The following is a 13,099-nucleotide window of genomic DNA, read 5'->3' on the forward strand; positions in this document are numbered from 1 at the left end:
CCAATAAAAACGTTTTCATTTCAATAGATAAATTTATATATAAAGCGATCCGAATAAGTAGGAGTATGCAGTCCTACTTATTCGGATCGCTTATATAATTCGAAAACCAGTATTGTATCTCAAATATACTGATCCAAAGGTACTAGAGTCTATCTAATTGTAATAAATTCAATATAAGCTACTAGAACAAATGTAGCATTTAGATCGAAAGAAATTGGAGCGTTATTTATAAAATCAATATGTTTCGCCAACACATTTGAACTAACAAATCGGCAGGTGTGTTATTGGGAACACAGTACTATGTAGGTATAATAAGATCCGTAACGCACATGCCTTCACGGATTATTATAATTTACTTTTTTATTAAGGATGAGCGATTGCAAAGTAAGGACACAAATTTACAAAGCAAATGTTGATGGGAATGGGAGCAAAGGTCGATTTCAACGTACATATCTCACCGAGACCGAGAATATCCTATCGCTACCGAGTCTACTAGGGTTTTTTTTCTATAACGCCTAGTGACGGGACGAACAAGTCGTGCGCTTGATGGTAAGCTACACGCCTGCTTATAACAGTTGCAGTGCCACTCAGAGCTTTAAATCGCAAAGATCTGAAAGGCCACTGCGCCCGACACCCTGAGACATAAGTTGACAAGTCTCATGTGCCTGCAAATTCACCAGCACCCTTCTAAACCGGAACACAGTAATGCTCACATTACCGCTTGGCGGCAGAAATAAGTAAGGTGGCAGTACCTACTTCCCTGGATGAACTCTTTCACAATGAGCTCTACAGCTACTAAATGCTACTACATGGTATTTATATTAATCTAGGATTTACCTTAATGCGTTGGCCCTAAAGAGGGTTTGCAAATTCAAATACCTAGGATATTACTTGACAGAGGATCTTAAAGACCAAACTGATATTGATCGGGAACGTAGGGCGTTGGCTGCCAGATGAAATATATTGACACATAGATTCGCCCGTAGTAGTGACCCAAAATAACTTTATTTAAGGCATATTGTCAATCCTTTTACACGGGTGGTCTGTGGGTTAACTATACGCAGAAGGTACTCGGCGCCATGCGCGCTCAATATAATAATGGTTTCAGGATGCTATTGGGACTACCGCGACACTGTAGTGCATCGTCGATATTTGCTCAAGAGGGAGTAGATGACTTTTTTACTGTGATGCGAAAAAAGACAGCATCACTACTCTCTTGACGGCGTTCTAGTCCTAACGGCATCCAGAAAACATTTTGTGGCTAAGCTCGATGCGCCGATGCTTCGTCATTTCATCCAGGTTCTGGTGAGGCGATGGGGTACTCAGCGCCTCGAGCGTAATAATGAGTTTTTATTAACAGTTTTTATTGAGGTTGTCAATCTGACTATATTTTTTTTATTTGTATGTGTGTTACGCGATAACTCGCTTTGTAAACCGATTTTGAGGATACTTTTGTTGTTGGAAAGAGGGTACCTCAGTAGTAATCCTATTTAAATTTGAAGAAAATATTCCACCTCTAAGGGTGGCAAAGTAGGGGATGTATCCAGTTTCGCACACTTTCCGGTAACCGATTTCAATAAAACTTGGCAAATAGATGTAATTCCACGAGCTTTTGAGGTCGGTTTTTTAATACTCTGTCCTTATGTTTTTGTGGTTTTTCTCTTTTTTTAGTTAAAGTTACGTCTATATTTACTAACAAGTGGGCCTTGGATGCGAAAAAAATTATTTATTTATTATTATGGCAAATCGTTATTTTGGTGGCCGGTAAGGACTCTTTCCACTTTGCCATGCGAATATATGTTATCCCGTTTAACTGTTTTCTACGAATATGTCGAGTTTTCCATATTTCCACGGTTTTCTATACCTACTATTATTACACAAAAAGTACAATGACGTTGCTATATATATATATATATTGTACGTATAATTATTGTACTTATTCTAAAAGAAATAAAAAGCTAGTCAACATACGCACCCTCATGGAAGAATGGCATAAGTGAAGTTACGTCATAAATGTTTGTACATATTTAGACAATATTAGTCGACAGAGTTACAAGAGTTGGAGAGGACGTGGGTTATATTTTTCTGTATCTAATGTAGCAATAAACATTTTTGACCTAACTTCACTTATGCCATTCTTCCATGAGGGGTACGTATATTGAAGGTAGGTAGAATAACCAATTACATATGTTCGAGGATAAGAACAACGTTCGTCGTAAATTCTTTTCTTCTCTGATCTTCGTATATTAGATTTCAACGACAGCAACTTCGTTAAAAAAAATATTCAGTTAATATTAATATTTTTCGCACTTATTATAACGTAAGTATGAAAAATAATTAATTAGTTAGGTAATTATAGAGACAATAATTATCGTGTAGATCTTGGGTACAAATATAATCACGCGAAACGATGACGTGGGTTGAACTTGTACTACTACAACTCTAACGCGTAGTACCTACGTACTAAGCGTTAGAAAGACAAAGTAAAGAGATGTAATTGTTAGCATCGTCTTCCTTGACATCAGATTGCAGCTTTGTTGCAATCGCAGCTCGCCTGCCCTAACATAAGAATTTGGCAATTCGTCCTTTTTGGAAAAGAATTAGATATAAGAAAGTTAATAATCAGTTAATGAATACTAATTATAATATACATATTGTAATTAATACTGAATGCATTAACACAACGTTATGCAATACCTATGCAAGTAAAGGTGTCATTTACACGATCGAAACCCGGTAGCCAGATTGAGGACACTCCCATGCGCTCAATTGTGTTTCAATTAATCAATACCAAAGACCTTCAATGCATAGTTTTTTGTCCTATCAATTTATGGTGATAATAGCTTTTTGGCGTGGGATGTCGGGAAATCATTCGAATGTTTAGCAAGCTGTGGGTAGCGCCTATAAGGTCAGCCTTGCACCCACACGCGCCTTTTATGTAGCAGCATAGTACTAATCAGAAAACTGTAGGGAACAAAATCGAACATAACGGCCAAGATCGTCGAAATTCGAGTTATACCCTAGTGGAACCGATATATGGTTGTAAATACCGTGGCAAATAAAACCGATTCTGCATTATTCACTCAGTCGAAGCACTGTTTGCAACATTCACCTTTGCCTAATCTGGCAAGCGGATTTTAGAACGGCACTAGTGGGCGACAAACGACAGTTGCGGAAAAATTTTTTCGAAATTATTCTGTAATATTAATGTCCCTGATATGATCATCCACGTAGGTCGACGCACGAGGTTAAGGCACGAATCAAAGACAATAGGATATTGCACACTTTACACATTTTTCTCGTTTTTAAAGATAATAGCAAAAAAGTTGCACGTTTTTATTTGGCAGGAGCTTTGTGAGTGATAGATAGACATAGATAGAGACAGATAGTGAGCGTTTTTCAGTTTTTCAAAATGTAGTGAGAATACCTTTAGTGACATAGACCAAATTTTAAATTTCGATCTGAGACCTGAGGTTATTAAGGTCAAAGGTCACCGTGCCGAATGTATGTGCAAAATAGACAACACAACAGAAATGTAATATTTTGCGCGCGCAAACTAACAGCTGTGAAAAAGAAAAAATAATGAAAGACTGCTGCTTATACTAAAATTTATATATATATATATATATATATATATATATATATATATATCTATATCTATATTACATAAATTAAGTGTTTTTTTACATTGACTGCAGTATATTTTTTTCCATTAAAAACTAAAGGATTTACGGAACCGATGTCAACTGCTTACTTAACTATTCTTGTTAATCTCTTCATTAAACGGCTTTATGAATTATCATATTAGAAACAGTGCATTGAAGGTGAATTGCGCAGCAATAAGTTGTTGATTACCAACGCTGTTATACAGAACAAGTAACTATTAATAATAATGTATTTTGTGGTGACAGTGAAATATTCCAATACAATTCTAGGGTCGGCGGATTATTGCACATAACTTCGGGAGTACTACGTGTGTGCAAAGCCGATTACCCGAATGACGATAGTGCGAAGAGGGTTGCACGAAAGCTTAAATGCGCGACAGTTCATTTGCGCGAATGACGATAGCACGAAGACAGATTAGGAAAGCTGGAAGGCAAGTTAATTGTTGCAAGTACGCCCATGACTGCAGGTTGTTGCAATTATTTGCAATGCAAAGCTTTCATAATAAATAATACGTTTGTTTTTGTAAAATTTTTATATAAATTAACCAAACAAAGTAATCTTTAATTACGATCAATCAAAAAAACATTATCGAAAATTATAAAAAATCATAACGGTTTTTTGTCCGAATTGCAACAACTGCAGACATGGAAGTACTTGCAACAAATAATTTGCCTTCCAGCTTTCGCAAATCTGTCTTCGTGCTATCGTCATTCGCGCAAATGTACCATCGCGCATTAAAACTTTCGCGCATCTGACCATTCGCGCAAATGCACTATCGCATCGCTACCGTCTTCGTACTATCATCATTCGCGTAATCGGCATTCGAACTCACGTAGTACACCCCATAACTTCACTTATGTCAAAAAAGTGCTTAATTTTTTAATATACAATCATAAGTCAATGTATACAATTATATATTTTTGCGTTGCTTATAATGTTTGAAAGATGTGAAGAGAATGATAAATTTGAAAAAGACGCAACAAATGAATTTGAATTTATTTACTCTGTATACAGATGCATTAATGTAGTTACATAGATGCTATATAGATGTATTATTTACACTAACGGCCTTCGCTCGTGGCCGAATGGTTACCATGCTGAATTGCCAAGCAGAGGTCCCGGATTCGACTCCCGGGACGGAAGAAATATTTGTATAGCCTACATTTATTTCTCTCGTGACTTTGGCTGTAATGTAATTTGTGGTTGTCTATGTGTATATCTATGGCACCCGCGATACAGAGTTTCCCTAGTGCGGGGTTATGAGTGTGTATTATTAAAATTTAAATGAATGATGTTGGTTTTTAACTTATTTGTATGTGCTTTAGTCCGCTGACCCTAGAATTAAGTAGTGCTCTCTAATCCTGATTGGCGAGAATTGAAATTGACCGTGTTATATTGCATTTTAGTAGCAGTAATTCTCCTTGTGAAAGAGTTCGCCCAGGGTAATACTGCCACGTCGTGGTGAATGTTCACTGATCCCACGGCGCCGACTCAACCGGCGAGAGGGAAACCCGGGGGGGTTTTAGTGGGGTAGGCCCTCCAGTCTGGAGGGAGAGTCCCCACATAACCCCTGAGTCTCCCTGGGCTCAGGGGTATCCATAAAGATTTCCCCCCCGACAAAAAAAAAAAAAAGGGTAATACTGCCACCTTACCTATTTCTGCCGCCAAACAGTAATGTCAGCATTACTGTGTTCCGGTTTTGTCTTGTCATTAGGCTTCAGGTTGACAGGCGCAGTGGTAGTGCCCCTCAGATCATTGCGATTTAAAGCTTTGAGTGGCACTGTAACTGTTATGGACAGGCGTGTAGGTTACCAACAGGCGCACGACTTGTTCGTCCCGTCACTTGACGTTACAAAAAAACTTACCGAATCCTCGGCCGTTTATCCTTAAAGTTCTATATGAAAATGAGTGAGAAATTGAGATTTAAATTTAACTCTATACCCTATACCGTTTGTGATAAGAGGAAACGGTCAAAAATTCAATGTGCGTGCGACTGTACGTCAAAAGTACCAAAACTAATAATAATATTGAAATTTCGACATTGTATGTTGTACATACATAAAACAAATTATAATCGAAAGCTAAAAAATGAGAAGAAAAATTACTCATAGCTTCAAAATGAACATTGCCAAATATTAAAAATGGCGAATAAAAGTAATTGTAATAAAATCTGTCGGTTTGTTGGATTTGCTGGCTACTGTACTTTACTCTTATCCATAGACAATGTACCGATGTTATTTATCGATAAATTAAGTATATAAGAGATCCATTGCCGTTTGCCGATAAATAAAAATTGATGCAAGAAGCAACAGTGGGCATCACTCGCCAGTTCCTCTAGCTAATGATATTTTGTCTATTGTTAAGATGGCGGCTGATGAAAGTGACAGGTTTGTAAATAATACAGTTTCTGATTTTATCCATTTTTTTTCGCTCTAAACTTTAAAAATTAGTACAATACCAGTGATAAAAATAATAAAAACTATGAATAAGTCTGGCTTCAGTAGCCTCTTGATATATTTGAATAATAAAAAAAAGTTGGACTTTGTTTTCCAGCGATCTTAAGCCATCGAGTGTTGCGATCATCAGAGAAGTATACGACAGTGAAAATGCCCACATCAAATTTGAAATGGAATTGGAAAGAGCACTTGAGGCCGGCGTGAGCGTGATCGTAATAGAACCAGAGCCACTAGGCGAAGAGACAGCTCGATGGATTTATGTAGGAAACCTATTGCATGAAGTCGCAGTATACAGTGGATTATGCAGCATCGCCTCAGGTACTATTGTTTTCTACCTTTGACACTCTTTCACTCTATACTAATAGACATCACTCGCAGGACTAGTACAACCAAATCATATGTTACTACTCTATCCTTTGTTGTTTGCAAACCAATGTTCAACAAAACAAAGTAACTGACCTCTGTAACCCTTAACCTAACTGTTTGTTCTTATCTAATTCACCAAAAGATCTATAGATATTATTTCCTCTCGCAGGGGAAATATAAAGTAATTGTAAGTTATTGTAAATGCATGTTAAAAACAGTATAAATAATGTTTGATTAGTAAATAATGTATTTTATAATTTCAGGTTTAGCTTGGAGTTCACTGGCGTGTGCTCCGTTCGGCGTAGTCTCAGTTCTCTGTTCAGGTTGTTACACACTGTCATGGCAATGGGATCCCTGTTGTAAATACCAAGAAGAAAAAGACCGTAGACATTTAGCCACTCTGCCAGTTATGAGTGATCTCACATCAGCCTCGCCAGTCGTACTTGTCCGCAAAGACAATAGAAGAAAGATACTAATACATAACTCAGTGTCCGTTGCAGCAGCTGCCATTTGCCTGTGGAGATTATATCAAACCTTCAAATAGGTGTGTAATCCCTTACAAGCAAGGACTTATGCAATAATGCCTTCTTAGAATCCAGTAGATTCTCAGTTGTGAAAAGAGTTAAAAGTAGAACTAATTTTTTAGTGCTTACTAATGCATTCTTTCTGAAGTCCAATACTGTAATTAAATAATTTGTAGGAAGCAGCCACTGTATAAATTGTTATAATTAAATATGTTATTGATAGTTTAATTAGATAGACAAGCCTGTACAAAAGATATTTTCTTTACATTGTAAGAAAGCTTTTAGTTAATCAAGTGTGATAGTAATTTGTTGAAAGATTCTGTTACACAACTGGTGACAGGGAACATTAAAGTATAAAAAACACTTGTCTCTGTTATCACGCAATAAATGAAATATAACATGAATTAAGTTTGATTTATTATATCCCCTTAACACACCATCTAGAAACAAATTGCCAATATTTATAGCACTGGCAATTCATTTATATTTTTGTTACTTTACGAAAATATAAAGAAACAACAAATGAACAAAAAGTAACATATTCATAAAATAAGCTGTATGAAAAATAAACTACAGATGCTTTATGTTTTGTTGGCCCTCCTGGCCATTACCCAAAAATACATCGAGGGTAGCGAATGTCTGAGCAAAATCGTTACTTTCGGTATAAATTGGCTCAAGACCAATTCTTTATCTTTCCTGACAATGGATTCCAACATTTTACGCGCTGTATACTCTGGACTGAACCCAGCAGCAGTATTTGGGTCCATAACTGCAAAGAAAAACATTTACTTTTTACATTATTTTAAACTGCTACAACAAGAAAACAAATTAACTTTACTGTCATATACCTGTACACTTTTATAGTACATATCAGAAAGAAATTAAGGTCATTGATAAAAGTTGTTACATAAAATTTACCACTTGATATTATAAAAAATTATAACTAACACACATTGCGATTTAGGCTCGAAATGAATTAAAATGATTGAGCTCTGCAATTTTGCCTTACAAAACTACAGTGTCCTACAAAGAACATTCACTCGCGAAACAACCGCCCAAAAACACTTCAGCAATTTCAGTAAAAACTACAATACTTAACGCGCACTATAAGTTTCCGGAACTTACATAAACAATATTTAAAAAGTAATTACAACATTTGAAAATGGAACTCTTTGGCTGTAAAATACAGTTTGTTTACGACTGTCACTTGTTTTTACATTGTGGCGTCATTTTGGAAATTGGTTGTCTACATCACCATGGATTTAAATCGTGAAAATTTTCGTAGTATGATTTTCTACGGCTTTAAGTGTAAGTGAACAGCTCAGCGGAGCTTCGCTCGGCTTCTAACTGCTTTTGGCGATGAAGCACCATGCAAGACGATTATTTATAGCTGGTGTGCAGAATTCAAACGCGGTCGTGTGAATCTCAGTGACGAATTTCGTGATGATCGCCCGTCCACTGCCGTAAACAACAAAAACATCGATTCTTTGCGCCGTATGATCAAAACAGACAGGCATATGCCATACCATGAGATTCGAGCATCTTTAGGCATAGGCATGAGTCAAATACAATCATTACTACACAAACATTTGGGTGTGAAAAAGCTGTGCTCTCGGTGGATCCCACACAATTTGACTAAGGCTCAAAAAACGGAACGCGTCACTTAGTGCAATGCCATGCTTACCAGATTCAACGAAGGGGCGTCAAATTTGGTGTGGGACATAGCAACAGGTGACGAAACATGGATTTATAGTTACGATCCCAAAACAAAGCAGCAATCGAGCGTATGGGTCGTCGAGATGAGCTGAAACCAACTAAAGTGGAGCACAACCAAAGTGCATCTAAGCGGATGATTGCTTCTTTTTTTAAAAAAATTGGACATGTGGCTACTGTCGCTTTGGAGAATCATTGTACCGTGAATAGTGATTGGTAATCAACCATTTGTTTGCCGGAAGGTATTGACAAACTCCGTAAAAATAACCATAAATGCCGTATCATCTGCACCACGACAATGCCAGTTCTCACATGGCCAGACAGACAAATGAATTTTTGAAGGTGAACAACGTTGACCTTATGAGCCAGCCCGCGTACAGTCCCGACCTGGCACCTTGTGACTTTTATTTATTTCCAAAAATTAAGAACCAAATCACCTGAAAGGGCTGTTGAAGAGTATGAAAAATATGTTTCAGAGATTGTCACATTGTTGGATGAGTGGCATAAATATTTTCAAAATTGGTTCATTCGTATGAAAAAGTGCATTAATCCTAACGGAGAATATTTTGAGGAACAATAAATTCATTTCTGACCATTTATAGTATTTTTTCTTATTCATTCCGGAAAGTTATAGTGCGCCCCGCATATTGTACTAAAATTTCCAGAATATTCTTCACAGGATCTTGAAAATTTCCTACAATTCAACTACAATTGAACTACAATTCAATTTTTTTATGTGTTCGAATTTTGTTATATTTGCCACAGTGATTGGCTATTTCTATCACAAAAGTTCCTGGCATGAACTGTGATTCAAATACAGAAAAGCATTACCTGCATGAGGCTCCCCACTGCCAGATAAAGCGTGAAGCGACACGGCAGTCCTGACATATCCAGGGCTCATAACAGTCACATCAATATTGTGCTGTTTCATCTCAGCTCTTAGGGAATCCCCAAAAGCCTGCATTGCGTGTTTTGATGCTGCATATGCTGAACGATCAGGAATTGCTATGAGACCTTGTACTGAGCTTACAAAGACTATGTGACCACTTCTTCTTTCCACCATCTTAGGTAGAGCAGCTGAAATTTTTTGTTATATAGTGTTTAATTAGGTAGGTAACAAACTAAATATTTACACTTGTACAAAACATGCAAAGACTGAAATAAAACTTATGTATAGTAAAAAAAACTATACAATTTAATGTAAATATGTTTCTCTTTAGATGGGAAGACGATCTTAAATATGTTGCTAGAGGAGCATAGAAGCAAATAGCAAAAGATAGGGAGAAATGGAAATCTCTGGAAGAAGTCTATGTCTTAGGACAAGCTGAAGGTACCGAGTCAATAAAATTGAGTAATAATAAGTAATATATAATAAGTACACATGTCATTCAATGTTTCTGTGCTAGATAAGTTAGTAAGTTATCAGCAATAATAGTTATAAAAAAAAAAAAAAAATAATGTTTCTCTTTGAATTCCTAGTCAATAGTCATAAAGAATTTTGATCTTTGTTTCTATAAAACTGACTTAAACCTATGTATGTTGTGAAGTTTTAAATAATTAATTTATTTTAATTATATTAAGCACATTCAATAATAAAGTATGATACTTCATGATATGATATGATATCATGAGATATGATAATCTAAAATGTTTTATTACAATTCTAGTATTGTTGCCTATTCTATTTCAAATTCTAGAAGATATCATTAGACCATTTCAGAGTTATATAAGCAACTTATGAGTCTGTAAAATTACATTATATTATAAATAAAATATACAAAGGGCACAACATTTAGCGGGTGATACCTTTAGTCAACACAACAGCTCCAAAGTAGTTAACAGACATAATTTTCTTGTCCACTTCAAATTTAGTATGCAGTATGGCGCCTCTGTGAGATATGCCTCCATTGTTGATTAGTATGTCAATACGGCCACACATATCATAAACTTTTTGAATAAAACCTTCTAGGGTCTCAAGATCGCTAAGATCCAGTAGTATTACCACTGGCTCTTCTGTTGGCAGGGTCTGTAATAAAACAAATTGTATAATATAGATGTGTTTCAGCATGCATAAATATAGTTTATGAAACCAAATGAGTATGGAAATATGAAGTATGATTGAATTGAAACTCGAAAAAATCTTTATTTCACCAGTTAACAAATTATTTAAACTAATTAAATCCTACTACTCATTTGTAAGGCACATTTCCCTGAAAAAATGAGTAAAAATTCTAGTGGTTGCTCTTTGTATATTGACTTTATTCACATTTATCAAACACAATACTTATTTCTAACACTAATATCATATGAATCTGAAAGAGCTAAACAGATCATTACTATGGATTTTTGTCATATAAATAAGCAGAAGCAATAAAACAAAAATTTTGTACAAAGTTTATGAGGTTTAGAAGTATAGCTAAACAATAGCTATACTTTTAAACCTCGTAAACTGACATTTTTAATAGTAACTGGAATCTTACGATGCACTGCCACTTAAATTAGTGTATGATTTTGTGAATACTATAGTCATGAACTGCCAGTTTATTTTTTTCCTCACTTCACACTGTCTATAACTATTTTACATCAAAAAAATTATTAATCTTCTAAACATAAATTGTAACAAAGTTATTTCTTTAGATTTATCTCTTAGAGACAAACTGGGGCTCAGTTTGTCTGAGCCTGTAAAATTGACCTAACAGCATGTCACAGGCCAAAGATTCTGTTAATATTGGCGGTATTATCAAAAGCAAAATGTTGATTATATAGATAGGTCTAAGAATAGTCAAACATATAAAGCACAATCTGCTTACCTAACAATTCAATACAATACACTTGCAAAAAAGAGCAATATAAAAGGCATGGATTAACAAGGGACCTTGTAACCAGGTAGATATTTTATTAAGAAAACTGTGCTATGTAAGTGTTATTTTCTGACTTTAATAAATTATATAAATAAATAACAATTATTGTGAAATCAAATTCATCTCATTATTGTGCAATAGATGCGCGCTTAATGTAGGTTGAGGATGTCACTCATTTTTATGAGGAGTTTTTTAAACCTTCTTCAATATGAAAGTTTCATCATAATGCTTTCCTGCACTGTTACACATAATTTAATTAGTAATGTTATGAAAAATTTATAAATAACTTAGTTAACAATTTTTTTACTCTATACTCACTAAGTTTTTGGAGATGAGATCATTTTTGACCCGATTGAGTTCAGTCTCCCTGCGAGCAGCCAAAACTACCTTGCTTCCCTGTTCATAGAAAGCATGAGCTAGTGCCTCTCCAATGCCTGAACTTGCACCAGTTATAACTACCACCTGAAAATTTTAATTACTTTTTCTACTAGTTTGTGACATTTTTTATCTGATGAAACAATGTATAGACAGAGTAGGTACCACATTATTAAATCACATAATACTGTTAGTCAATGAAAAATGTAACAAGATAGTATTGTACCATATGTATAACAAATGCTTACTATGACCTTTTGTAACAGATAGTGTAATGTAAGGTTATAACATAACTGTACATCAGTGAGATGTGATACTTTGAGAATCAAAGTGAATATCACACTAAGTATCCAAAGCTACTTTTATATTTGAGTATAAATCAAAACTTACCTTTCCTTCTAAAGCGGCTCTAAGCCGTCTTTGGGTACTTCTACATAAATTAAACATTATATTTATCACACCAACAGTTAACGGTATCCCCAAGTATTTGAAGTACCAAGAAGCGGAAACAAGACTAGAACGCGGAGTCATATTTAAATTAGAATACCGGTTTCCAACAAATTTAATACTTGTAATTACGACTCACTGGATTTGGGTTATTACTGATTACAAACAGTTATCGAATATTTGTATTTTGCAAATTTTGAAGGGCCCTGCAGGTAGACTTTCGTCTTGCAGATTTCTTTATTTACACAAGTGTACACAAGTTTCCTACTGTAACGTTACATTATACATAACTGTCCTTAAATCTAGGTGGGTATTAAAAATCGACGGGGCTACGACTTGGCCACCGACAAATAAATTCGAAATATGCAATTTACTAAATAAACTTTTCTTATATTTTTTCAAAAAAATATGAGTGTCAAAAATACTGTCACCGAAAAAGTTCATCGCATAGACTAATATATAATACTGGAGATAGACTGGCAACTGTCATTTCTTGACGCTGAGCGGCATCTATACGCTAAGCGGAGTACTAAATGACGTATATATAGCTACGTATCTATAGATAGGATATCATTCAATCATTTGATAATAATAAATACTTAAAACTTGCATGTTTTCATTGTTCTCGAAATATCAAAGGTATTCACGACTGCAATAAGAGATTAACTACTTTACTACAGAAAATGAAGTA

The 13,099-nt window shown here is 35.3% G+C and overlaps 2 protein-coding genes across 2 annotated transcripts; one reads left to right on the forward strand and one right to left on the reverse strand.

Annotated features, from left to right (window-relative positions):
- Window positions 1-6,030: 6,030 nt before the first annotated feature.
- LOC113237261 (transmembrane protein 11-A, mitochondrial) lies at window positions 6,031-7,201 on the forward strand. Its single transcript, XM_026473648.1, has 3 exons — window positions 6,031-6,053; window positions 6,220-6,440; window positions 6,752-7,201. Exons 1-3 carry the CDS (start codon window positions 6,031-6,033, stop codon window positions 7,030-7,032), a joined length of 525 nt encoding a protein of 174 aa, XP_026329433.1. The 3' UTR covers window positions 7,033-7,201.
- Window positions 7,202-7,234: 33 nt separating this feature from the next.
- On the reverse strand, window positions 7,235-12,837 carry LOC113237260 (dehydrogenase/reductase SDR family protein 7-like). Its single transcript, XM_026473647.1, has 5 exons — window positions 12,352-12,837; window positions 11,905-12,048; window positions 10,532-10,751; window positions 9,557-9,802; window positions 7,235-7,781 (listed from the first exon to the last, which is right to left on the reverse strand). The coding sequence occupies exons 1-5, from the start codon at window positions 12,490-12,492 to the stop codon at window positions 7,594-7,596; spliced, it is 939 nt and encodes a 312-aa protein (XP_026329432.1). The 5' UTR covers window positions 12,493-12,837; the 3' UTR covers window positions 7,235-7,593.
- Window positions 12,838-13,099: the final 262 nt, after the last annotated feature.

Source organism: Hyposmocoma kahamanoa, unplaced genomic scaffold (genome assembly GCF_003589595.1).
Source record: "Hyposmocoma kahamanoa isolate Upper Pololo Valley unplaced genomic scaffold, ASM358959v1 93, whole genome shotgun sequence".
Classification (NCBI taxonomy): Eukaryota; Metazoa; Arthropoda; class Insecta; order Lepidoptera; family Cosmopterigidae; genus Hyposmocoma; species Hyposmocoma kahamanoa.

What these genes read in the sequence shown, in the direction of transcription:
- LOC113237260 (XM_026473647.1), bottom strand. Translation starts at nt 12,492, where the DNA reads ATGACTCCGCGTTCTAGTCTTGTTTCCGCTTCTTGGTACTTCAAATAC. An exon ending in GAGCCGCTTTAGAAGGAAAG is followed by an intron (nt 12,049 to 12,351) that starts GTAAGTTTTGAT and finishes TAAAATTTTCAG; the next exon opens with GTGGTAGTTATAACTGGTGC. An exon ending in CAGTGGGGAGCCTCATGCAG is followed by an intron (nt 7,782 to 9,556) that starts GTAATGCTTTTC and finishes TTTTCTTTGCAG; the next exon opens with TTATGGACCCAAATACTGCT.
- LOC113237261 (XM_026473648.1), top strand. Translation starts at nt 6,031, where the DNA reads ATGGCGGCTGATGAAAGTGACAG. An exon ending in GCGGCTGATGAAAGTGACAG is followed by an intron (nt 6,054 to 6,219) that starts GTTTGTAAATAA and finishes TTTGTTTTCCAG; the next exon opens with CGATCTTAAGCCATCGAGTG. An exon ending in ATTATGCAGCATCGCCTCAG is followed by an intron (nt 6,441 to 6,751) that starts GTACTATTGTTT and finishes TTATAATTTCAG; the next exon opens with GTTTAGCTTGGAGTTCACTG.